Genomic DNA, 27255 nt, shown 5'->3' with positions numbered 1-27255 from the left:
TCCAGACAGGTTGAAGCATCAGCATCATCTCTGACCATTTTACTGAGAGGTGGAGAGGAGAGCTTCATCCAGCAGTGACTGACGGAGGAATCACAACAAGTGGAGAGGACTCTGAGTGCTGCAGTCTGAGCTGCTCTGAGATCAGCCAAGTCCAGCATGGTCGCTGTGTGTTCCTCTGATGTGACAGAGTATCATCAGAGGAGGTGGACTGCTCTGCTGCTGCTCTCTCCTTCTCTCTGCAGACACACTGAGACTCCTCCACACTCACACACCTCCTCCACCTGAACCTCCACCTGGACAGGAGGAGAAAACTGTCAAAACTAAAGTATGAACTGAATCAAAGCTTCACTGAAGTCGACCAACTGAAACAGGATTCTGTTTTGACTTTCTCTGTCACACAGTGAAAACCAGCAAACTGTCATTTAAACTGCTTCCTTCTTCAATCTTCCTGAAATCCTGTTATTAGGCTCCAAACTTGCCTTTTATTATCCTCATGTGCACATTTTATCTCAAGAGTTTTTCAGGACAGACAAAAGTTTTCTTTGCAGAAAAAAGAGCTAAAAAAGTGCAAAGTCAGCTGATAATTGTCTCTGGGGGTCCTCCGGCTTCCTCCCACAGTCCAAAGACATGCATCTTAGTTGAACTGTCCCGTAGGAGTGAATGAGAGAGAGAGAGTGAATGGTGGTGTGTCTCTGTGATAGTCTGGAGACCTGTCCATGGTGGACCTCGCCTCTCGCCCTATGTCAGCTGGGATGGTCTGCAGCCCCCCGCCACCCGACTTCAGATAAGTGCTTCAAGGAGAATGAATGAATGAATGAATGAATGAATGAATGCTTTCTGCTGCAGCTCCACCCTGTGGAACCATGGAGCGCTGCACTTAGTTTGATATATTTTATAAAGTCACCTTGTTAGCACCTATACTTGTGACAGATAAGTGTTGGACAATAACAGATGAATATTTGCTAGTAACAAAGAAAACTTCAGATTCTGTCTGTATTTTGGTGCAAAGTTTCATTTTGACATGTTTTCTATTTAAACAGCCAGAAGTGATGAACATGCAGACTATACTTTGTATTAATAATCATGTATATGAAAGGATTACAAGTCCACATGGAGAAATAATTGCTAATAAAATGATCATGACTTTATGTTCCTCCTGGCTTTTTTCTCTTTGGAACAATGAAGTTCAAGTTGTTGTTGAAATGCTGAATAATGAAAACGTGCCTTAATATCGAGCCATGATTTGTCCATGCAGTTCCATGTGAGTTTCCATCAGAACTCCCAGGTGGTCAGATCCGGACGCTTTGGCTCTGTGTAGCGTCAGCGTCAGTATTTGACCACCTGGGAATGAGACTCCACAATCACACACTGCACCTTTAATTCTCACTTTGTTTAGTCCACATTGAAAAAGACATTAGTGAAGGTTCAAAGCAGCGAGGTGAGAGTCAATGATTTCCAGCGGACATTAAACTGGCTTTAGAGAAAACTAAAGGTGTAAAGAAATGTTTCACATTCAATCACACTTTGTTGTTTTCTCTTTTCTGTTTCCTTCATTCTGTCTTCACATCGTGTTCACCATCGTTTCTCTTTTCTACTCAAGTTAAAAGTCAAACTTCTGTTGGAAGTCACTCATATTTGTGGGCTCAAATCTGGGACAACAGCGTGTTGAGATGACGGAGCAAAATCTTTTCCTGCTCAAAATGAAACTTGTGATGAACTTTTCTAATGGAGCAAATTGTCACGCAGATACTCGTCATCATCAAACAGTAAAACAGAAAAAACTTTAATGTTTCTCCAACAAATGAGTGAGCTGTCAGCAGGTTGGCTGAACCCTTTAAAACAAAGATTTCACAACAATAAAAGCTCAAATTCTGCACAATAAAACAACATTTAGTGACATTCAACAGAGTGCCGTCCTGCTTCATAATTCATATTTTTATCATTGTTATCCTGAGATAAGAATGAAATGATTTCATGAAGCCAGAATCCAAACTTTCACTCAATATTTGGTCTTGGTCAAAGATCAGAGGCTCCTCATTTCAGGATGGAGTGGAATGCACAAATGTGTGCAAACATGCAACAATATTTATGGTTTTAATTCAGTACAATTGTAGCAAATCATGCAACAGTGGTTGTTTCCATTATTTTATGCAAGTTTTCAATTAGTGCGAAAAGTGAAAAAGTCAATCGTGTTTGTTTTTTCTGTCTGAGGTGAAAAAAGCTTTTTAAAGACGTGCATCAACTAACATTCCAGTTAGAAAATGTCTTCATCATAGCGGAGACTCCCACATCCTCAAATATGGCCCATTGGTGATGTTGAGATGAATAATTAATGTCCTGGAGAAGCTGAAGAATAATCACAGAGCTCTCTCAGCTTCCGGACATTTCCAGTGACGGGAACAAGCAGTGATGGAGTCAGTATGTCGCAACAGGAAACACACTTTGGCTCATTCTTACGTACGACACAGAGAGAAGAAAACACTTTTTACACTCGTGTACAAATTCACCCGACTAGCAGACGTGTAAAAGGAAACCGAGCTGAACTCGAGCTGTTTCAAGTCACATGATCTCACAAACTTTCATTGGTTTTGATGAGATTGAACTTGTTTTGTGATTGAACTGACGAAACAGCCTGAAAACCTTCAATTCAACATGAAAACAAACACATTATTCATTCATCACATAGAGAAATATGTGAATATTTACACATATTTATCACACAGAAACGTTAGAAAATGTTCCCAGCATGAAATCAGAAGGTTTGAGCGTGAAGAGACGGCAGCTGAAGAGTCTTTAAGGTGAACTGAGACTTCCCACATGGTACCAAAATAAAACGGGATATTCTCCTCTGCAGCGTCTTCATCAACACAGCTGCTCCTTCAAGTCAACACTTTAAAACCACAGCTTCAGACTTTTGTTAAAGAGTCACATAATAATAATATAATAATAATTATTTCACAAGCGTGTCCAGACGTGTGCATCACTTTTAAGTGTCATCTGGAAACACTTCTGTTGTGTTGTGGTCTTTGTTTTCTAAATGCTGCGCTCGTGTTGTCAAATTGATGAAGATGTTTTCTCAGTTTGCTTGTGTTTTGTGTATTTGCATGTTTTCTTAAATTGTAACGCTGTGAGCTCTCAGGGCCACCGTACATAAGGGCTCTTTACCTTTGTGCCTTTATAGCAAAACCATCAAAACTGAAATTAAAAGATGTTCAGCTGCAAGTAAAATACATTTATTCATGTGAGTCCAACCTGCAAATCCAGAATTTTATTTTTGAAGCCAAAACTTGTGGATTATTTCAATTAAAATGTTCAAACCAGACTAAAAATATAGAGCAAGTTTTGGATGGGTGGCATATTTTACAAGAAGTACAAGTCCTCATGTTTCTCTTTCTCCCTGACGCTAGCACTGGAAGTGTTGTGGTGAGATGCCAAACGGCTGATTCCAAAAGCTGAAATAAAGAGTTCTCTGTAGGACAGCTCCTTATCTCATTACACAAAGAGAAATATGGCGTCAGCTGGCTGGAGGGAGAGCGCCAGGGACCTGAACAGCCTCCCTCCTCTTCTCTTTATTGGGCGGCATTTCTGCTAAAAGTCACAACGTAAAGTGTCTTTTCTGTCTCAACAGGACGAGAGAAGTCGGCCGATCGGCCGTACTGTAAGTGGTCGTGTGTCCGGTCTGATGCTGAGCAGCTGATTGGTGCTGGTCGCGTCACATGATGTAGAAGTGAGATTTTAACGGATTCACAGCGCTCGAAGCGGCAAAACAAGCGGACGCTGGCATCGTTAGGACACGGCCTGAGTCCTGCTTTTGTTTCTCCTCCAAGTTTGTGCAGATGCTGAGAACAAACGAAGACAAATGTAATTGAGTCCATCTTGTCCATGAATCCATCAGGTTGCTGATGTCTCTCTCGTCCTGCAGCGTCCCTCCCAGAGGGACCGGGACGGACCGATTCAAATCACTGTTTGGTTGAGAAAATTGTGTCTCTGCTGCTTCTGGCTGCTCGGTTGTTTCTAACATTCCCGCTTTGTGAGCAAACGAGTTAATGCAGCTAATGGAAGTTTCAGGAATCGTCAGGTTTGCCGGTTTGAATCCCTGATTAAAAAGTCTGGCTCTGCTCTTCCTCAGTAACGGCTGAAGATGCTCAGTCAGCACCTCCTGGACGCTTGACAATAAAAACAGCTCATTGACATCCTGTCAGCAGCCTCCATCAGACGTAGCTTCAGTTCCAGGTGTGTGGATGTTGCTGCCCGCTAGCGGACGGGTGCGTGCAGCGCAGCACCCAGACCCAGGTACTCCAGGTTCTCCGCCGCTGGGAGGAACAGTCCGTTCCCAGTCGTGTTAGTGGTGGCGAAGGGCGCCAGGTCGTCGAGGCTGTCGCCGGCGGCCAGCGGGAGCGAGTTCTGTTCAGTGTTCAGGTATTCGGGTCTCTCTGGAACTCGGCCCAAAGGCTTCAGATCGGCCAGCGGGGAGGGCAGCGAGGTGGCGCCCCGGCCCAGGCTCAGGTCCTCGTAGTTGGGGTTCAGAACCTCCGACAGCCCGCTGCTCCGGCTGGTTTCATCCATACTCTGGTTCATGTACTCTGAAAGAGAGGAAAACAGGAAACATTGAGCAGTTCGTCTTCTCTGTGTATTTTATGAGAGAGTCCAAAAAGTTTCCCATTGAACCAAAAACTCAAACCCTCTTGCTCCGACGGCTAAAACGCCCCAAAATATCCTACTACGTTCCAGGTTCAGTAACATTTGTCTCAGTTCCACAAATGATTCTCCTGAATCACAACGTGTGACTCTGTTTGACTCCTGAACAAAGACTTGATATTTAACTTTAGCGGCTCTTCTGTGAACAAAGTCAAACAACCTGAAGTCAGATGTGTAACTATTAGAAACGCCGTCAGACAGCGAGTTTTATAACGTGAGTTCTGCTCTGTGACTCAGGAAGAACTGAGTGAATTCTGACTTTACATATGAAATAAAGTCATAAAGTCAGCTGCCTCTGACTCAAAATTCAAGTTAATTTGAGTGTCATGTAAAGTAAAAACCTGTTTACATGAAATATGTACGGTGGCCCTGAGAGCTCTGCAATTTAAGAAAACACATGCAAATACACAAAACACAAGCAAACTGAGAAAACATCTTCATCAATTGACAACACAAGCGCAGCATTTAGAAAACACTGCAAAGACCACAACACAACAGAAGTATTTCCAGAGGACACTTAAAAGTGATGCACACATCTGGACATGATTGTGATATTATCACGTTGTTTCATGATACTTTTCATGTTTCATACCGTGATATATAGCGTTAGCCTGCTCGCCCAAATAAATGAAATAAATGAATGGTACACGTTTTAGTTCGTCTCTCTCAATAGCACCGAGTTGGTCTTGGTCTTGCTAGCCCGCTAACGCTAGCACGCTATTGATCACCGGCTGACGTTAGCAAGCTATGATCGGCCGCTAATGTTAGCACGCTATAATCGGCCGCTAAATTTAGCACGCTATGATCGGCCGCTAACGTTAGCATGCTATGATCGGCCGCTAACGTTAGCATGCTATGATTGTATAACGGTGTAACGTTATGACATGAAATTATCATTATCTTGAAATAATAATAATAATATCACAAACGTGTCCAGACATGTGCAGGTTTGTGCTGTGCTGATGTTTGGAGGCGTACCGTGTCCGGTGAAGTCGTGTCTCTCCGGCGTGCTCTGAGTGGGATCGCTGATGTAACGCAGAGCGATGCTGTTCTGTCGGAGCGGAAGGCCGTTCTGACAACAACAAACACACATCCTGTTAAACTGACACCTTTACTTCACGTCTCTTTAGGACTTTTCCTTTGTGGTTGTGCAGCGTGGACACATTGTCAGGTGTGTGTGTGTGTGTGTACCGTGGCGCCGCAGGGCCGGGGGTCCTGGTCCTCCAGTCCTTTGTAAGGCAGCAGGTACTCGTCTGCGTCCACCACGTCCTCCATGTGGTCGGAGCTCAGCAGGCGAGAGTAGAACCTGCTGTCCGTGGGGCTGGGGAGCTCGCCCTGAAACACCACACAGGTTCTAGCTAATTCATTTTGTCTACTTCTGAATATTATCCTTAGTTTCTTTTGTTCAGACAAGGGAAAGTAGGAGATGTTTTTTGGTCAGGTTGACCACGCCCCATGTAGCCTGGGTATACCCATACTGCCTTGCGCGCTCAAATTTCATTTCAAACCTCCAGGCAGTCTGGCAACCAGAGAGGTTTCTTAGCCCTGTTTTAGGGATCCAATCACAGAGCGGGGAGGGACGGCAAGACGATGACGCGTACTACTCGGCAGACGGAAGCTTGTAGTTTTCTTACGGATCCAACATGGCTGCTGCAGACGCGAAACTCTCTTTAGCTGTAGATGGTGTTTTAAATAGTTTAGAGCGAAAGTTGAAAGGCGAAAGGTCTCTCGGAGGCTCCGCTGTCCCCCGGCTCGTAGCCAGATCACCGACGTTACGGTAGCGGGGCTAATAGCTATTAGCCCCGGTAGCGGGGCTATTAGTTACGGTAGCGGGGCTAATAGCTATTAGCCCCGCTACCGTAACGCCGAGAGACCCCCAGCAGCTTGTTTATTGCCCATAAAATCAGTGGATGTGTGTGGCTGAATGACATGAGGGGGAATAAAGCGTGAAAATAAATAATCTTGCAGAAAGCGAGAACTGGAGGAGCAAAGCAGCAAACAACACTCTCTCACAGACACACACACAACAAACATCCATCTCTGTTGCTCTACTACGTCATCTGGTATAACTGATCTGATTGGCTAAGAGCTACCTACAGACGCTTTGATAGACATTCTAAGCATCCAATAAACGGCTCCGGAGGATCGTAAACCACACCTCTTGTACGGAGAAATGAACGGCTGGTTTCCAGACTAGATCTCATTTGAGATTAGTCTGGTGTTAGCCAGGCTACGCCCCATGAGGAACTCCACAAAAGACACGTCACAGCGACCAGCTGACGCCTCTGAAGAAGACTGAAGTTGTCAGTGGAAACATGTCAGGTAAAAAAACATCTCCTACTTTCCCTTGTCTGAAGAAAAGAAACTAAGGATAACACCACACAGGTTCCTCAGCTGTTGGAGCAGGTGAGAGCTGCTTCAACATCCACTGGTCACTTTTAGAGACTCACAGGGACTTCCTGTAAATCTCTGCTCATCTCGTCTCCTCGCTCTTTATTTCAGTTTGTTCATCCTGATTTTATTTGTTTCCTCTGATAAATAGAACCTGATTCTGTCTTCACTCTCGCCTCGTGTTGTTTCTTTGCCTTCTGCTGTTTTTTTAAAGATGCTACATGATAAAAAGTTATTATTAAGGCAATCGCACCGAGCACTGGTCCCTACAGCTCTGCAAGACCAGTAAACTATTGTTATACTGTGGATTTTTTCTTCTTCCTCTTCCAGACACAATTTCCGACACAATACTCGTTATTTATAAATTATATATCAAATTATATATCAAAACGTGCGGTTTGATCTGGATTGGTGTGCTATTACTTTTCTCTACAGAATACGAATTGAACTGTCCAAAATTTTGCATTGACGTGAATGGGACGGCCGAAAAAAAATGAGAACGAGAATGAGAACAATAATTGGAGATTTTTAAACGTCTACTTCTCCGGCATAATTTCACCTAGAGACTCCATTTAAACTTTAAACAGTAGACACAAGTCTTGTGTATCGGTGTATTAATCCACGTTTCGATAGGTCATATAGTTTTTTATCAATCCCTGTTCAATGACCATGATCATTTTTGGAGAAATTCTGAGAATAATGGGTGTGTATTGCACGGAATGTTCGTGTCACAGTGTGTGACATCATCGCCAGAGTGGGAGAAGTGGTATGAAACGGTCTGAAACGTTTCTCTTTCCACTCTCCTCCTGGCCACAATTTACACTCTATACACATTATTTTTTCCAAATTTGTAGACAAACTTGTTATGTCTCTCACAATGTGCTCAAAAAATCTGAGCGACATTTGGAATTTAAATGGGCGGCCTCCACGTCTCTCTCTGCTCCTCATTGACTGGAATACAAAGATTTTCTGAGAGAAGCAGAACGGACCTCTGTTTTAAAATTGCACATGTCAGTAAAATATTTACTGTAGAAACACCAAAATCATATCAAAACGTTCAGAAAGTCCTTGTGACGCTCACGGTCTGGTTTATTTACCGTTTGGTCAGAATAAGCCCCAATGTGAGACGAGCGCAGAGGAGGAAAAAACTATTTTTCTCAGTGTTTCTGTGGCTCTCTGCCTGGGTTGCTTCTGTCGTCATTGACAACCACCTGAAGTTGCCGTGGTAACCTCTGAGCCTCAGGCCAGAGCCACAGTTACTCTACTGCTGACCCCTGACCCCTGACCCCATACAAACATATCAAGTCTCTGTCAAACACAACCATGCACACACACACAACACACACACACACACACACAAACAGAGGTAACTTTATGTGATTACAGTTACAGATACACACATATGCGCGAGTAAGCGCACACACTCCTCCAGATACACATGCTTCACACACACACACACACACACACCTCTTTCAGAATTTCCCAGAGGAAATTTTCTCGTTGTTATTATGATATATTATTAATACTATAATTAAAGAAATAATGGACAAAACAACCAAACTAAGACTAAGATGTTATAAAACATTATGTTCCTTCTATAAAGTCGTCACACACACACACACACACACACACACACAGTGTACCTGGACCAGCAGGTATCTGTTTGGGTCTCTGGCCATCTTGGAGAACTCCACTATGAGCTCTCTGAACGTTGGCCGACTGGACGGGTCGATCATCCAGCCTGCACAGACAGGAAGTCACCTCAGAAACACTTCTTCAGCTGTAAGTCATTAAATAATCACAGTATAAGGAGTCACTCTGTAATCCAGGAGGCCACTGGTAACCACTTTTTGTTCACTCCTTCTTTCTATAATAATAAAATAACTGTCTTTTAAATTACATGTAGCAGAACTCTTAAAGAAGCTGAAGCCTATATTGGCTACATTTCTATCCGTTTTAGATTACGGTGACATTATTTATATGCATGCTTCTCCCTCTGTTCTTAAACCACTTGATACAATTTATCATTCCTTTATTAGATTTATTAGTGGCGATGGGTTCATGACCCATCACTGCCACCTCTATCAGAATGAAGCTTGGACTTCCCTGACTCTAAGAAGGGAGCAACACTGTATATTGTTTATTTATAAGGCACTACTGAAAAACTTCCATTCTACTTATCGAGCCTAGTGAGCTTCAGATCTTTTAACTTTCCAACTGGTTCATATAACCCACTGGCTCTTAATATCCCTGCTGTTAAAAGGAGGTTGGGAAATTCGCTTTTGTTTATTTTGCTCCTTTTAAATGGAATAATTTACCGTCACAGCTTCAGTTGGATACACTGATTCCTTTTAATCATTTTAAAGACATTCTTATTAATCTTATGATTTCTGAATGTGCATGTGCTCATTGAATTTATTGTGCTTCTGTTGAGTATATATTATTATGGATATGTATTGTAATGTGTTGAATTGTATTTGTACTGTAATCAGGGCGCCATTGGAAATGAGAGCTTGCTCTCAATTGGCCCTCCCTGAATAAATAAAGGTGAAATGAAATGAATCACGCTTCAGACAATTTCTGGGGCACGGACACCAAATCTCTGTTGATAAATCTTTTGTTTTTGGCTAAAATATGTATCTTGCTGCGGTGGTCGACTCCCCAGATTCCTCCAGTCGACATGTGGATAATATCACAGATTTCTGCTCTTATTCCGCTGGAGAAGTCGACTCATGACTTTAATCACAAACCGGACCAGTTCAGGAGGATCTGGGAACCATTAAAATCCTTTTTACAGAAGCTAGAACTCTTCATTTGTCTCTGGAAGACGACGACTGTCTGCCCTTTATTTATTTTATGTCTGTGCTCTTCGTTTACCTCTCCTGCCCTCTTTTTATTTACTTTATTTTATGTGAAAATAGAAATATATAGCGCAACGCTCTGTTAGTTTTGGGTTTGGGGACTTCTCTTGTTTTGTTTCGTGCTTTGTTGTCTGAATTGTTTTTGTTTGTGCTTATTCAATTAAAAAAGAATAATAATCACAGTATTATTTTATATGGCAGACTGAAATCTCCCATCCTGCCTAAAGAAGAGAAGAGCCTTTTAGAAAACGTTGCTATGAATGAATGGTTGCCATGTGGAGCTGTGACAGCAGCCGGCCACCGGGGGGCGCCCTACGACCAGCCGGTGTCCAAAAAGCTAAAACTACATGTGTGTTACCTGCTCATTTTATGTCTTTTATTGCTCTATTATGACTTTTATGCCATTTTTACATCTTTTTTTGTTATTTTTGGTCATATTATACCTTTTGTTGCTCTTTTATGACTTTTTGGGGGTAATTTTGAGTCTTTTTTCGTATTTCTAGTCCTTTTTTGTTGCCTTTTTTGTTATTTTGTGTCTTTTTTGGTCACTTTATGTCTTTTAATGCTCTTTTATAAAATTTTTTATCATTTTTGGCATTTTTTGTAATTATTTGATGTTACTTTTTGTATTTTTACATCTTTTTTTGGTGATTTTGTGTCTTTTATTGCTCTTTTATTTCTTTTTTATTATTTTGTGTCTTTTTGTCATTTTATGCCTTTTTTGTATTTTTACATCTTTTGGTGATTTGATTAATTTTTGGGGTAATCTAGTCTTTCTTTGAAATTGTAGTCCTTTTTTGCCTTTTTTTTTTGTTATTTTGTGTCTATTTTGGTCACTTTGTGTTTTTTAATGCTCTTATTAGTTTTTTGATAATTTTTGGGTCTTTTTTGTAATTATTTTTTGTTACTTTGTGTCTTTGTCATTTTATGTCTTTTTCTATTTTTACATAGTTTTTTGGTGATTTTTTTTGTAATTTTTTTAAATTTTGTATATCTGTCTATTAATGCTCTATTATTATTATTTTTTTTTTTGGTAATTCTTTTTTTGTCTTTTTTGGTAATTTTGTCTTTTTTATTATTATTATTATTTTTTTTTTTTTTACATAGTTTTGTGATTCTGTGTCTGTTATTGCTATTTTATGACTTTTGGTGTTTTTTCTGTGTGATTTTTATATATATTTTTGTCATTTTGTATCTTTTTGGTCATTGTAAGTCTTGTTGCTCTTTTATGACTTTTGGGTAATTTTTGGTTAATTTTGAGTCTTTTTTTGGTCACTTTACGTCTTTTAATGCTCTTTTATGAATTTTTTGGTAATTTTTTTTTGCCTTTTTTTGTCATTCTTTGTTATTTTATACCAGAATGTTTTCTGAGCTGCTAAATGAGGAGAGAAGTGGTCTCAGGCTGTTAGCGATAGAAAGGACCAGACGGTGGCGCCCCCTGCTGGAGGGTTGACACTTCCTGCCTCTGCTCAGAGCGGGAGGTTAGTGTCTGCTCGTACATTTCACCATGATCATGTAGACGTCAATGGTGCAGACGGGGGGCTGGGGCAGCCGCTCTCCTCGCTCCAGCACGGCGGCGATCTCGCTGGCCGGGATGCCGTCGTACGGTTTGGAGCCGAACGTCATGAGCTCCCACACCGTCACACCTGCACAACACCAAGCCAGAGAGTCAGGGCTCCTCCTGATTTATCATGAAGATGAGCACAATATATATATATATATAGACAATATATAAACATTCTGCTTAACGAGCAATTTTACTTTAGTTACTTTAAGTTCATTCTGCTGCTGCTACTTTTCTACTTTAACTTCAGGAAGTTAAAAATTACAAATTAACGAGAAAAAAAACACAAATTTGTGAAAAAAAATCACAAATTTACGTGAAGAAAAAAAAAATCACAAATTTACGAGAAAAAATTACATATTTATGAGAAAAAAATTACAAATGTATGAAACCACTCACAAATTAATGGGAAAAAAAATCAAAAATTTACAAGAAAAAAATACTAATGTACGAGAAAAAATCACAAATTTATGAAAAAAAAACTAAAAAATCTAATTTGAACGAAAAAAATCACATTCACAAGAAAAAAAATAAAAATTTCAGAGAAAAAAAAAATCACAAATCTACAAGACAAAAATCCCAAATTTATGAAAAAATCACAAATTTATGGGGGGGAAAAAAAATCACATTTATGAAAAAAAAAAAACCAAATTCATGAAAAAAAAATCATAAATTTACAAGACAAAAATCACAAATTTATAAAAAAAAATCACATTTATGAAAAAGAATCCCAAATTCACGAAAAACTTTTTTTCTAATTTCGGAGAAAAAAAAATCACAAATTTACAAGACAAGAATCCCAAATTTATGAAAAAATCACAAATTCATGAAAAAAAAATCACATTCACGAGAAAAAAAAAATACAAATTTCGGAGAAAAAAAATCCCAAATTTATGAAAAAAAAAAACAAATTCACGAGAAAAAAACAAATTTACGAGAAAAAGAATTACATATTTTACAAGAAAAAAATCCCAAATTTATGAAAAATTGGTAAAGGAACTTTTGTCTGGTCGTCCGTTTGGTTTCTGCTGCACATAAAAGATAAATGAGTGTTTTGGGGCCGCGTCGGGGCTGCAGGGCCACAGGTTGACTCACCGTAGCTCCACACGTCACTCTGGTGGGTGTAGGTCCACTGGAGGATCGACTCCAACGCCATCCACTTAATAGGGACCTGCAGAGACAGACAGGCAGTCAGACAGGCAGACAGGCAGACAGGCAGACAGACAGGTGGACAGACAGACAGACAGACAGGCAGGCAGTCAGACAGAGAGATGTGAGGACAGAATTTTTTTCCAAAAAAGATTACAAATCTATGAGAAAAAAATCAAAAATTTACGCGATTTTTACAATTTTTTTTACAAATTTATCAGAAAAAAAAAAAAAAAATAACGAATAAATATTAAATTCACGAGAAAAAAACCAAAACCAAATTTATGAGGGAAAAAATAGCAAAAATGTATGAAAAAAAAATCACAAATTTACATGTTTGTTCTCTAAAGGAAGGTGAGAATCAGCAGGATGAAAAATGTCTCTAATGATGAAGTAAAGATCACACACACACACACACACACACACATACACACACACACACACACACACACACACACACACACAGCTCACCTTCCCTCCGTCAGCGTGGTATTCCTTCTCGTCGGCCGTCAGCAGTTTGGCGAGGCCGAAGTCAGTGATCTTGACGTGGTTCGGAGTTTTCACCAGGACGTTCCTCGCCGCCAGGTCCCGGTGCACCAGGTGACGCTCCTCCAGGTAGTTCATACCCTGCACACACACACACACACACACACACGTTAACAACAGGGGAATTAAACGTCTGATAAAAACGCACCTTGTAGAACGTGAGAATGTCATAAATTCCCAATAACGTAATAACCCCGATAATGTAAAAAACATCTGCACTTGAGTCCATTGAAAATGTAATAAAACATGATCATCTAATAACTTCCCAATAATGTAATACACTTTTTACCAATAATGTAATAAAGTATTACATTATTGGGAATTTATTACATTATCAGGTTCTACACTCCCATTGACTCCCATTCAGATTTAGCCTGCTGTGGTAAAACTCCCATTGACTCCCATTCAAATTTAGCATGCTGTGGTAAAACTCCCATTGACTCCCATTCAAATTTAGCATGCTGTGGTAAAATTCCCATTGACTCCCATTACATTATCAGGTTAGCCTTCATTTCCCAAGTCCTGATAATGTAATAATTCCCCAATATTGTAATAATTTGGCGAGTCAAAAGTGAATAAACATTCAACTTTGACCTGTTGGTGGCGCTAGAGCTCTTGAGCTAGAGTTGATACACAGTATCACCACTTGAACCCAAGTAATGGGTGGTCTGCTGGTAAATTATTACAATATTGGACGTGATGTGGACCATTTTATAACCAAATACATTCTCAATCAAATGTCGTGTTTTGTTCTAACTACATGATCAATATTTCCTGGTTTTAAAGAGACATTATTACATCTTTATTGGGCTGGAAACACCGTCTACGGTCCAAATGGAGCTTTTTCTGTTTGCCTAGAAACATCAGCGCTGAGCTTCGTTACGCTTCATTTACAGCGTCACAGTTTCATTGGTCGGATGCTTCCATCCAAAGAGACATAAGCAGAGTAAAGGAGCACGAGTTATAATTTATTTAATCTTTCTTTCCCATCGTCAAGTGTGAAGTTGTTCAGTAACCAGCTGCTCTTTGGTCCTTCTTGGATTCATTCAGCAGATTGCTCCCCACCGGGAACCACACAGCTTTTTGTTCTGCGAGTTGTTGGATTATGTTAGAAACCAGGTGTTTCCAGCACACACACACACACACACACACACACACACACACACACACACACACACACACACACACACACACACAGAAAGTGTCTTTGTGTTGTTTTCGTTCTTGGTGTTTCACACGTTTGCCTTCATAAGAAGAGAGGAAGTTCACACAGCTGACCAATCACAGCTTGACGTGGGTGTCTGAGTGCGGTTGTTGGTTTTTGTACGTTAGACAAATGATCCGAGAGATTTCACTCTGAGCTCGTGACCTTGTTGTTTGTGATTTTCCCAGCACTTTAAGATCCCAGTGAGACGTTAAACAGAGAGAGAAGATTAACGCTGCTGCGCTAACAGGCCTCAGCAGGCTCACAGCGAGCTGCTGCCTCGGGCCCTCACACAGCAGGGAGATTTTAGTCTTAGTTGATTTTATGATCTTTTGTTTTTATTTGTATACATACATATTTTATTTTGAGCGGGCAGTACATTTTACATGTTATTTTATTTATTTTTTATCCCATTTTTTATTTATTTTATCTTATTGCATTTCACTGTTCTATTGTTTACTACATCTCTTTGCATTGTGCAGGCGGCAACCTCCTGGTCTGAGCAGGGAGGCAAACCAGGAAGTGCCTTAAGCTGCAATCCACCGAAAAATTCCAGTAGGGGGCGCTAAGTTTGGCTGAAAAAAAAATTCTGTCCATTCATTTCAGTGCAAAATTTGAAAACTTCTCACTTGGTTTATTACCTCATAAATGTTTTTCAGGACAACACTATGGTCTCAATCACTAGTAAAAAGACAATCTGATAGTTCTAATAATGGCCCCATTTAGAAGAAAATAGAAGATAAAGAATCGTATGATTTGGGGCAGGGCTACCTTTGATTGACAGGTCACTGACAAGGCGAGCCGTCACCAGGAGAGAAGCAGAACAATGCGTATCCATGGCAACGTGTCAATAAAGTTATATATAACGTTATATAGATAGAAAAAAGGACGTTTAGCGGTTTGGTCTCATAACTTTGACCCTTTCACTGTATTTTCACTTAATGACAGTTTATTTGAACGTTTTGTTCATTAAATGTCTTGTTCAGCGTTTGGTTGGACTAACAGACACTCCAAGGAGTCGCTGCTCAGTTTTCTGAGGTCAGTAACATACATTTTGTTTTTGTTTTTTTGCCAAAACTAACATCCCAGTTAATGCTCCAGTTAATGCTAACATGAATTAGCAGCAGCTTCTCTCAGTCGGCTTGAGGTGTAGAGTCATGGAAACATTCTTGATAATAACCAAAATCCTTATGAATAAAACCATGTTGTGTTACGTCATTGCGACAAACCCAAGACTAGAAAAGACTGATATGAAACAGATTACTACCTTAAACTGAACCATGGAGATGACTCCAGTAAAACTCCTAGATTTACTAAAGACTTTACGTTTTTAAACTCCAATCTCACGACTCTCAGAACACACTTTGTATCTCAGCTTTCACTGTAAAGAGCGACAAACAGCCGGCTCTAACAAACACCACGTCACTTACATGCAGATATACATGAATGGGATTTTTGTCTTTTATTGTAAAAATAATGTTTGTGTTTGGACGTGACGTGGACCATTTTATAACCAAATAAATTCTCAATCAAATGTCGTGTTTTGTTCTAATTACATGATCAATATTTCCCGCTCCTCCACAGTCCAAATATGGTCTGCTTCCTGTATCGGAAATAAGATGGCGACGAGTGTAACGCTGAACTCGATGCTTCCAACAAGCCACAAACTAATGGGTGACGTCACCGTGACCACGTCCATTATTTATATACAGTCTATGCTTTTCTGTTATCTATTTATTGTTTGTGCAGCACTGTGTTTGATAAAATTGTGCTCTATAAATAAAGTGGATTGGATTAGTGAAAATGAAACGGAGCTGGTGAGCTGCTGGCGGGCAGCGGATCGTCTTCATGCGGCGCTCACCTTGGCGATCTGCACGCACCAGTTGAGGAGCCACTGGGGCCCGATGTGGTCCCTGTGGTGGCGGACGTAGTCCAGCAGGCAGCCGTACTGCATCAGCTGAGTCACCAGCTGCACCGACGACGTCAGGCAGATCCCCAGCAGACGGCAGACGTGAGGGTGATCCACGCTCGCCATCACATACGCCTCCTGCACACAGACACACGACAGGGCTGGGACAAAGTCAGCCATCTCTGCAGGACGAAATTTACCATGCAATGTTAAAGTTCCATTGACTCCCATTCAGATTTAGCCTGCTGTGGTAAAACTCCCTGTAGAACCTGATAATGCAATAAATTCCCGATCATGTAATAACCCCGTTAATGTAAAAAAAATCTGCAATCTGCAGTCAATTGAAAATGGGTTCAGGGGGGAAAATGGGTTCTACACTCCCATTGACTCCAATTCAGATTTAGCCTGCTGTGGTAAAACTCCCTGTAGAACCTGATAATGTAATAACTTCCCGATAATGTAATAAAGTGCATTTCCCAATAATGTAATACACTTTTTTACCAATAATGTAATAAAGTATAACATTAATGGGAAGTTATTACATTATCAGGTTTTATGACATTTTCAATGGACTCAAGTGCAGATTTTTATTACATTATCGGGGTTATTACATTATCGGGAATTTATTACATTATCAGGTTCTACACTCCCATTGATTCCAATTCAAATTTAGCCTGCAATGTTAAATTCCCATTGCGTCCCATTCAGATTTAGACTGCTGTGGTAAAACTCCCATTGACTCCCATTCAAATTTAGCATGCTGTGATAAATTTCCCCATGACTCCCATTCAGATTTAGCCTGCTGTGGTAAATTACCCATTGACTCCCATTCAAATTTAGCATCCTGTGGTAAAATTCCCATTGACTCCCAATCAAATTTAGCATCCTGTGGTAAATGTCCAATTGACTCCCATTCAAATTTAGCATGCTGTGGTAAAATTCCCATTGACTCCCATTAAGATTTAGCCTGCTATGGTAAAACTCCCATTCAAATTTAGCATGCTGTGGTAAAATTCCCATTGATTCCCATTCAAATTTAGCATAGTGTGGTAAAACTCCCATTGACTCGCATTCAAACTTTAAAAAAACTCTTCATTCTTGTTGAAAATTTGGGTCAGGTTATTTTCCACACTTATTTTATAATTAAGAATTTTGGCCCTCAAATGACTTTTTTCTCAAATGTTAAGAGCAGTCGCAGAGAAGTCAAACCTGAAGTGTGGCTCAGAAAAAGAAAAAAATCATAAAAGTGTGAAGAAGAAAGAGAATGAACGAGCAGAAGGAGAAGAGGAGGTGGAGGAGAAGACGACCAAGAAGAATGAGAATAAAAAGAAGGAGTCTTACGTCCAGGATTTCTTTGTTGGCTTTAGGTGATGTTGCCTCTCTGAGAACTTTGATGGCTACAGGGATCCTCACGTTCTCTCCTTCAGGGATCCACAGACCCTGAAAATATTTATTATATTCTATACAGTCATCGCAAAAAGTAAAAACGATATCAGTTTAACCCTCTGAACTGTTTCAGAGTTCTTTTTACTCTTTCTACATTCTCCTCTCTGTGTCCTCGTGTTTCACTGCAACATATATAATCTCTATAATCTATAAATCTAAAGTCCTGCAGCTCTAATCAGCACAATCAGAACAACTCAAACAGTCTTTGTGCAGAATAACACAGTTAGAATGACAGAAAAAAAGAAAAACACAAGTTGAATGTTCTTGTGCTCTTCTTTTAAAGAAAACATACTTTTCAAACCTGCCGACGGCTTGGTTCAGATTAAAAATGCTTAAACATCTGACCTGATGGTGGCGCTATATGAAAAGTCAGAGAAACACCAAAGTCTTCAGATGTGAGCTGCCCATTGGACGAGTTCTATGCAGACGATACTCTACCAGTTACATATGAAGTTTCATACACTTTTATTCATTTTTCTTCCACTTTGAGAAAATCTTGATAATCTGATTGTTTTTATCCGTTGTGGATCTACAAACATTTACCTTGAAGACGGTCCCGAAGGCCCCGGAGCCGAGCACCCTGATTTTCTTAAACTCCGTCTCCTTCAGGATCCTCAGCAGCGCCTGGTTTGGAGCTTCGCCGCTCGGAGTCAGCGGCTCCACCAGCTGCAGCAAACACATTTTACATTCTGTTATATTCAGTCCTGGTCCTGAGGTCAAAGTCTTCCTGAACGTCACAGTTTCTGAACGCTCTCCCACCTCTCTCTCCTGCAGCAGGCGGCGCAGAGTCCTCTTCCTCCTGATTCGTCGTCGCCGCAGCAACACAAAGATGACCAATGACATGATGACGGCGATCAGGAGCCCACCAACCACGCCCACCGCCAACGTGGAGTGAGTGGCGGCACTGTGAGGACACACACAGAGAGGACGTTTGCGTTATGAGGTACACACATTTTATCATTTCCCATAGACTCCCATTTAAATGTGTGATCATAGCCGTAATTAGTTAAAATTACCATAGACATCAACATATTCGGCATCCTGTGTTTAAATTACCATTATCTTCCATCTAAACTTGACATTTGTGTTTTAAATGATTCCCTGGTAGACATGGCAGTATTATTTCTCATAGACTCTCATAGCTTTAAATGTGCTATGCAAAGTGATCATAGCCGTCCATTAAATTGAGGCACATAAGTTATTGATTTCCATAGACATTCATTTAATCAGAGCACACTATAGCTAAATACAAATACAAATTTAGCATGCAACGTTAAGATTCCTATGACTCCCATTTGAATGTTTTATGCTGTGTTAAAATTCCCATTGATTCCCATTTCAAATTTAGCAAGCTAAGTTTAAATTGATTTCCATAGACATCCATTAAATTAGAGCACACTTTTACACACAAAATTCAAATTTAGCAAGCAATGTTAAGATTCCCATGACTCCCATTTGAATGTTTATGCTGTGTTAAAATTCCCATTGATCCCCATTTCAAATTTATCAAGCTAAGTTTAAATTGATTTCCATACACATCCATTAAATTAGAGCACACTTTTACACCCAAAATTCATGTTAAAATTCCCATTGACTCCCATTCAAATTTAGCATCCTGTATTAAAATTCCCATTGACGCCCATTCTAATTTAGCATTCTCTATTAAAATTCCCATTGACGCCCATTCAAATTTAGTATCCTGTATTAAAATTCCCATTGACGCCCATTCAAATTTAGCATCCTGTATTAAAATTCCCATTGACGCCCATTCAAATTTAGCATCCTGTATTAAAATTCCCATTGACGCCCATTCAAATTTAGCATCCTGTATTAAAATTCCCATTGACTCCCATTCAAATTTAGCATCCTGTATTAAAATTCCCATTGACGCCCATTCAAATTTAGCATGACAAACCACTGCATCCCCTAACGTCTCAGCTCTTCCAGCAGTAGCGGTTCTACACAGGGGCCTCCAGGGGCCACTGCCCCTGTGAAGAAGCCCTTGGCCCCTGCTGTGGCCCCTGTGTCAAATTAATAATAAAATGATACATTTAAAATGATGAATGACTGAACAATTCTTACCTATTTTTTGTTCAAAGAATATGATAGGCTAATTGTGCAATAAAAGCTTGTGTATAAAAAAACATAATTCTCACTGTGCTGCACTTCCAAAAAAAAAAAAAATTCGGCACAAAAATGAGAAATCTCATTGTCGTACAAAAATAATTGTTATTGTTAGTTAGTCTCATTGTTTAAATTGATGTTTTTGTATCTTCCAAATATACTTCAATGAGATTTTTTTTTTTTTTAAACAGCTAAAATAAAGGTTTTGAATGCTTAAATATCATCTTTGGCGTTTTTTAATGTGCCCCCCTGATTAAACACTGGCCCCTCCTTGGCCCCCACAGTAAAACTGGTCTAGAACCGCCACTGTCATTGGACAATGCGGAAAAAACATAAATGACTTTGATATAAATGTTTTAAGTTGTTTTAACTGGTGGTGTTCAGGTCGTCCTGCAGAAAAGTGAAGCGCTCAACAACACAAAAGCAGCAGTTAAAACTCTTCATTACTGTTGAAAATTTGAATCAGGTACTGTTCACACCTGAACCAATATTGGTACCAGGACCTGGAATTCGGTAACGGTTCCCATCAGTACCTTTTTATGTTAACGTAAACTCCAGCTAATAATATAACAGACAGACGGGGTTGGAGAAAACATGCAGCTTTATTGGGAACAAGCTGATTTTTTGGTGAACTTTGGTGATAATGTTGAGTTTTGGTTTTACCCGGTGCATCCCGACAGTCCAGGACCAGAACACCTGCAGACACAGAGTCACAGACCTCCTTATAGCCACTTTTTTAAATCATTTATCATCAGAAACGGCGACTCGGGACTCGTGTCTCACCCCTGGGTGCAGTTCGGGTGGCAGGACTGGCACTGCCCCGTCCTGTCGGGGAACTTCCAGATGGGCGTGTCTCCGTCTCCCAGCACGCCGTGGGGGCATCGGTCCACGCAGTGGGGCCCGTCTTTAGCGTGGGCACACTGGGAGCACTGGTCTGGACCCTGCAGGGAACAGACGACGGGGAAAACAAACTTATGCAACATTTTATTTATTTTTTAGAGCTGACATCTTTGAATTTTCCACCTGATCTGACCAGAAATGTTTTGTTTTTTTTACATTTGATACATTTTGAAAAAAATATTTAGAAAAAATAGCCTCCAAAATATAATAATAATTGAATTTATATGATTATTATTTTTAATTATTATTTCGTCAAACCTTTGTTTTAACTTGAAATAAAATTAAATAAATATAAACACTTTTATGAAGTTATTATCCTGCTTTGCTCATCTAATTTATTATAAAATATTGTTTTTTCATAATAATGATGAGAAGACTTCTTCTATGGATTTTGCTGTGGAATGACATGACAATCTTGAATCATAATTTTATCCTGATTATTTTTAAAGTGTGTTCAAAACTCTGGATTTGGATCTGAAACTTCACTAAAACAAACTGAAATAGATTTAACTCACATTTTGTGAATAAATAAATCTTTTTATTTACAAAAAAAACCCCAAACGATCCTAAATAAATTCCTGTTAAATAAATGATAAATAAACAAAAAAAAAACAGCAACATCTATAATTAGTTTTTCAATACAAAATAACAAAAAGCTAGATCGCTTTTTCAAACCACTCACAACATTCACGTTAATCTTGATAACAGATTAATTTATTGTTGTTGTTTTAACACGATGCACGATATATTTCTGCGAGTATATTTCCAGAGCAGAACGTTAGAAAGGGAAGTTTCTTTGAGCTGAGCAGGAACATGCAGAATATTTTGTTACACCAGAAATATTCTGGTTTGAAACCAGTGGACGGTGCACAGATGAAGGTTTGTAGAGAACTGACCGGTCCGGAGCAGGTCGGGGTCCCGTTCTGCAGCAGACACTCGGAGTGACACTCCACACAGCTGCTGTTCACCTCCACCTCTCTGGGCTCGCTGCAGAAACACAGGCAAGGCAAGGCAAGGTTATTTGTATAGCACAATTCAACACAAGGTGATTCAAAGTGCCTTAAATACACATTAAAAACAGCAAGACACAATCGAAAACAGAAAAAAACAGTCAATTAAAACAGGGAAATGGAAATAAAAATACAAATAAGATAAAATAAGATACAGCAGGATAAGAAACGAGATAAAATAATAAAAAGCACAAGTCAAACATTGCATATTTAAAAAGTAAGGGCAGTAGAGTAGAGCAGATAAGTGTTAAAGTTAAGAGTACGCTGCAGTAAACTACAGTGTTTTTAGTCCTGATTTAAAGGAGCTGACCTCAGATCTACAGGTAGTTTGTTCCACAGGTGAGGAGCATAATAACTGAAGGAAACATCATAATCTTGAATGGAAAACAACAAATTCTCCACTTTGGAGAGAATATTCATGGAAAAATCTCATTGGCTATTTCTGCACTCCATATCAAAAGAGGTCATATTCCAATAGAGAGAATGTTGGAGATGTTGTGGAAGCAAAGAGGTGAATCACGATCATATATTCTGGTGTTGCCCTGTTGGGACCCCATTTTGGTTGAGCGTACATCAAATTCTAGAGACTGTGTTTTCAACAAAACTAACTTTTTGTTTCAATTTGTTATATTTGGTGGATCTAGAGGAACTGGAGTGGAGGAATAAAGATAAATATTTACTTCAATAAGGAAGAAATGTCTGAAGAAGGAGGCACCTAGTGCAGATGAATGGATTGATACTGTGTACAACATCTTTATTATGGAAATAATTACTTTCAATTTAAGAACACAAAAAGAGGTATTTATTGAAAATTGGCAAAATTGGATTACATATGTCTGTACCATAAAACGGTATTTCAGGCAAACTCAGATTGGACTATCAGAATACTTTAATTTCTCTGTACCTTTCCCCATTTTATTTTATTTATTCATTTATTTGTGGTTGTTTTCCAATCCCATTTTGTACGCTTTTAATTTTTTCCTTGATATTTTCTGTATTTGTCTATAGGTCTTCATGTTGATTGTTTGTTTGTTCATTTCAAAAACCAATAAAAAGCTGTCTCACCCCTGCAGCAGGTTGCAGAGCTCCACACAGCGCCCCCTACGGCTGAAGTGTCGACAGGAGACGCACATGGTGGGACCTGGACCCCAGCAGCCCTCCTCGGTACACTCCAGGTCACAGGTTCGATTCTGCTGTTCTGTGTTGCGGGACATTTTCTTTTTTCATCCACTGCCCCAATAGAAATACAGGAACTGATGCCACACACACAGACACACAGCCGCACACTCACCACAGACGTCGGGGGCAGCGTTGTTGCGCATGACGGCCGTCTGGCCGCTGGACCTGAAGAGGCGGGACCACTGGGAGGCCCGGGTGTAGCAGAGCTGAGGGTTGTCCTTCATCATCACCCGGCCGGCGCTCACCTCCTTCAGAGAGCGAAGGCCCAGCCAGAGGAGGTGCTGCGCCTTCACCACTGCCAGGCTGTGATGACTGGATTCAACAGGTTGATAGAATGTGTTCAATATTTTACTGACTGATTCCACAAGGTAGAAATACTGTTAAAAGGTCAAAAACATTAGAATGAATACACAAATGAATACACGAATGATACTTAAAGTGCTAAAGGTAATCGATTAGTTGATCATGTTTTGTATTAAAAACCTACACACGTGGTCGGACAGCACTGCTTATCGACTCAGAGCTTCCCAATCTAGTTATAAAAGGGGCGGAGTAAAGATAGCATATAATAAAAAGAAGACCTGAGGAATCTGTTGGTTCCAACCGTGTCGTGATATCTTTTTGGGAAGTGGGTTGAAAAAAACGGTACAAAGTACAAAAACTGGCAAGCCAATTTTCAAAGGGTTCCTTGACCTTTGACCTGTAGATACTGATATGCCCACTTTCTGTTGATAACCCACGAGTCTCCTCTTTAGCGACATGCCCACTTTATGTTGATAAGAGCTTAATCAAATTTTAATTATTTATTTACAACAATATTTAGCTAACTCACGCGCGTGTTGTTCTTCCTCTGATGATCTCCAGGTTCTCAAACACCGACAGAGACGTCAGATTCTCGGGCCACGACTGGATCAGCAGGAAGCCTGGACAACACACACACACACACACACACACAGAGTTCAATGAGATCGACCAACTTCTACTTGCTACAAAGGATTCTCACCGACCCTGTGAGTTGTTTCTTTTTGTGTCAAAAACCAGTTCTTGACGGGCTTGACGCCACGTTTACCTGCTAATTAGGTTCAACTGACGAGGAGATGGGATTCATCAAACAACTCTGGTGTAAGAACATCTTCATGAATCAGACGTAAACTTTTATCAGGAGCTTTTTTAATGAGAACAAATTTAAGAGAAAACCTAAGCAGATATTGTTGAAGGAGGCCAAGTCTACTATTGTTTTAAACAGCTACGTTAAACCTAGACAAACGAAACTTGGTAGGCAGATCTGACTCGTGGAGACGCCCCAAAAAGTCTCGAGGACCAATACCCGAAAAACGAACAGGAAGTCTTCCATCTTTTTTTTTGGGCCATTTCCAGACTCCTCCTACATATTTAACCTGATCCACTTCAAACTAGGACACACCCATCTTAAGGCCTGTTTGATTAAAACTTGTATTTATTTTGTATTTGCTCTACAGTCAACTTCAAACCGCCGGGCTGCAGCTGAAAGAATAACAGTACATCTAAGCATTATGTTTTCTTCAATGTCGTGCTCTAATGAAAGAGTCGAGATATTATAAGACGAGGTAAAGCTCCGATATATTTAATTTAATAACGTTCTTTGATAATAACCAAACTCATTATAATAAAAAACATGTTAAATGTCTAGATATCAGCTCTTAAATTAAACTCTTATGAACTATTTTTGTTGTTATCATTATATTTGTCCAAACAAATGAACCTTTAGTTGTACCAGGCATTAAAATGGACAAGAAACTGAAGAAAACAAGGTGGTCTCATATTTTTCTTCCATGACTGTACATGTGAACGATTTTGTCCAGTTGAATGAAGCCAGATAAGGAAAAGATAAATCAGGGCCCAGATCATAACTGGGATATTAACACGTAAACACACACATATCACTTTAATAACCTCCATAACTTTTGACCTACCTGTGATTTCCTTCACTGTCCTGAAGTATTCCAGTTTAGCCAGGTCCATGGGAGGGATTTTGTCGTGTGGGTCCCTGCAGGAAAAAAACTCTGTCAAAGATCACAAAACTTTTCTTTCTTCATGATTGTGTTTTAGACTTCCACCTGGTCAAAGATATTATATCACAGAGCAAACAGGGCTGTAAAGTGTTTTACACGATTGTGTTTCTGTGACGGATTGGACTCATTTAACCACAAAGATAAGAGGAGAGACACTACACTGATGATCCAAATCTCCAGAATCAGACCAGCCGATCCACATGGAACTAATATTAATTAATGTTCTGTGTTCGTCTACACATGCAGAAGGTAAAACACACACAGTCCACATACACATAGTGAGTGTATTTGAGCACATCACCAGTCAGACTGAGCCAGAAATCTATCCGTTTATTAGCCTTGTTTTTCATTCATTTCTCATATATTCTCTATAAGGAGCTGAGAGGAGCGTCCTGTCACTGAATCCCAAAATAAAGCAGTTCCTCGCTATAAACGCTTCATTCACCAGCAAATCTCTGCAGATGCTGATAATTTCACTCTAACCGTGTATGGCTCTTAACGCTGTTGTTTGTGACTCTAACTTTTTTTGCAATGAGACTAATTTTTGTAGAAAGGGGCTGATTTTGCACCGAATGTTTGCATATCACCTCATTAAATCTGTTCAAATAGAGCCGGAGCACCGAGGTGTTTAGCTTGGCAGCACCGTTAGGACTGCAGCTCATCCTTTGCAGGTTGAGAATTTTGTTTTTGTATTTTGTATTTTGTTTTCTATATTTAGATTATTCAGACCCTCTAGAGACTCTCTTTCAAATAAGCAAATAACAAATCTAGCGACTTTCTCTAGTGTTATTGGAGACTTTTGGAGGTGCCGTCCCAAAGCACTCACAAGCGGCCCAGTCCTCCCGCCGCAGTCTCTCCCAGCTGCAGTCAGAGCAGGAGATGTTAACCCCTCAGCGTCCAGTCTGCACCAGTCTGCAAATGAATCATGCATGCACGAATTCGCTGCTTCAACCGCATCCAATCAGCTTGGACGAGTTAGTAGCAGCCACACCCATAGCAGCTCACTAGAGGGAACAGTACCTGATGGATACACGCCTAATATAAGGTAAATATTTAGGCTTGACGAGCTCTTAGGTGGGAAGTTTGATCTGGGAGAGTCTCACCCGATGAAGGAGGTTTCGATGAAGAAGACGTCCCCGTAGATCTTTGTGCAGTTCCTGAAGGATTCAATGTTTGAGGAGTTGATGGCGATGGTGTTGAACAGATCGCCGACCCCGACTCCGTCACAGGCTGCAGGAGGAGAAAGACTCTGTGGGTTATTTGTTCAGGACCCAGGTCTGTCTCTCTGTCTGTCTCTCTGTCTGTCTCTCTCTAGGTGTCCTTACATTTGGGACAGGGACCGTCACACGGCTTGCAGCGGTGGACGCCATGCTCCTCCACCTCGTACGTTCCAGCGCTGCAGGTACGAACACACGACCCATCCGTCACCACGTAGTTGTCTTCATGCAAACCAAAACAAAGCAGACTTTTATTAATTTTTGTCCAGATTTAAAGGACTAATGCAGAAACCTTTTCTGTAGTCCCGTCTTAACTTTCCTCTCGCTTTAAAACCTTTATGTTCAAATAGTTAAATATAATCCCCCATTAATAAAATAAAATGCACAGGATTCCTGAGCTCAGGAGAAAATTCAAAATATGAGAGATATCGTAAAAATAGTCATGTATCCGTTCGTATGAGTGACGTATTTAATGGTTGCACTCATATTTTAAATACATCCCGACTTGTCAAATATGGAAGCTGTTTGTCAGTTTCCACTAATTATACGCATGGTGGCTTTTCAAAATAAACTCCCATGTTCACAGGAAATGTAGAGTAAGTTTTCAAGTGTTGAAAAAGTTGTTTGGGTTTAAAAAAAACAACTTTAGGTGCAGAACGTGATGAATGAACATGCAAAAGTTAATTTACGTTAATTAGGCTTTAAAATCAATTACACAGCTTGGTCAGAAAACTGAAATGAGTGTTTTTGTCAAACAATGATGTAAAAAATATCTCTTTGACTTAGTCATGTTGTGGCTGTAATAAAGAGGGCAGCCTGGAGGGGGCGCTGGCTGCCCTCTGACCATGTGGTGAGTGGATGTGTAAAGAAAGAGAAGGCTCGGGGTCCGTACGGGGGCACGCCTTGACGCAGGTCGCCCCGAAGGTGAACTTGGCTTTGGGGTTGTTGACCACCTGGTGGGTTTTAGGGTCGTAGAGCACCTGAGGAGGACACGTGTCCTTACAGG

At 40.2% G+C, this 27255-nt stretch overlaps 1 protein-coding gene across 1 annotated transcript in view; it reads right to left on the bottom strand.

Moving 5' to 3' along the window:
• Positions 1-798: 798 nt before the first annotated feature.
• The window catches only part of LOC131962177 (melanoma receptor tyrosine-protein kinase-like), a 55609-nt gene continuing 29152 nt past the window's right edge, over positions 799-27255 (bottom strand). The window contains exons 7-27 of the mRNA XM_059327141.1: positions 27142-27255; positions 26358-26471; positions 26136-26262; positions 24934-25007; positions 23814-23904; positions 23094-23293; positions 22868-23000; positions 21689-21779; positions 20676-20833; positions 20556-20588; positions 18528-18672; positions 18312-18434; positions 17664-17762; positions 16275-16460; positions 13135-13290; positions 12610-12685; positions 11450-11596; positions 8733-8830; positions 5890-6033; positions 5677-5770; positions 799-4583 (exon numbers count right to left, since the gene is read on the bottom strand). The exon at positions 27142-27255 is cut by the window's right edge and continues 28 nt beyond it. Coding sequence (XP_059183124.1) covers positions 4255-4583; positions 5677-5770; positions 5890-6033; positions 8733-8830; positions 11450-11596; positions 12610-12685; positions 13135-13290; positions 16275-16460; positions 17664-17762; positions 18312-18434; positions 18528-18672; positions 20556-20588; positions 20676-20833; positions 21689-21779; positions 22868-23000; positions 23094-23293; positions 23814-23904; positions 24934-25007; positions 26136-26262; positions 26358-26471; positions 27142-27255 — 2732 coding nt within the window. The 3' untranslated portion in view covers positions 799-4254. The remainder of the gene's footprint in view (positions 4584-5676; positions 5771-5889; positions 6034-8732; positions 8831-11449; positions 11597-12609; positions 12686-13134; positions 13291-16274; positions 16461-17663; positions 17763-18311; positions 18435-18527; positions 18673-20555; positions 20589-20675; positions 20834-21688; positions 21780-22867; positions 23001-23093; positions 23294-23813; positions 23905-24933; positions 25008-26135; positions 26263-26357; positions 26472-27141) is intronic.

Source organism: Centropristis striata, chromosome 23 (assembly GCF_030273125.1).
Source record: "Centropristis striata isolate RG_2023a ecotype Rhode Island chromosome 23, C.striata_1.0, whole genome shotgun sequence".
Taxonomy (NCBI): domain Eukaryota; kingdom Metazoa; phylum Chordata; class Actinopteri; order Perciformes; family Serranidae; genus Centropristis; species Centropristis striata.
The sequence above is the reverse complement of the archived record's forward strand: the minus strand, read 5'-3'. Positions and strand labels throughout refer to the sequence as shown.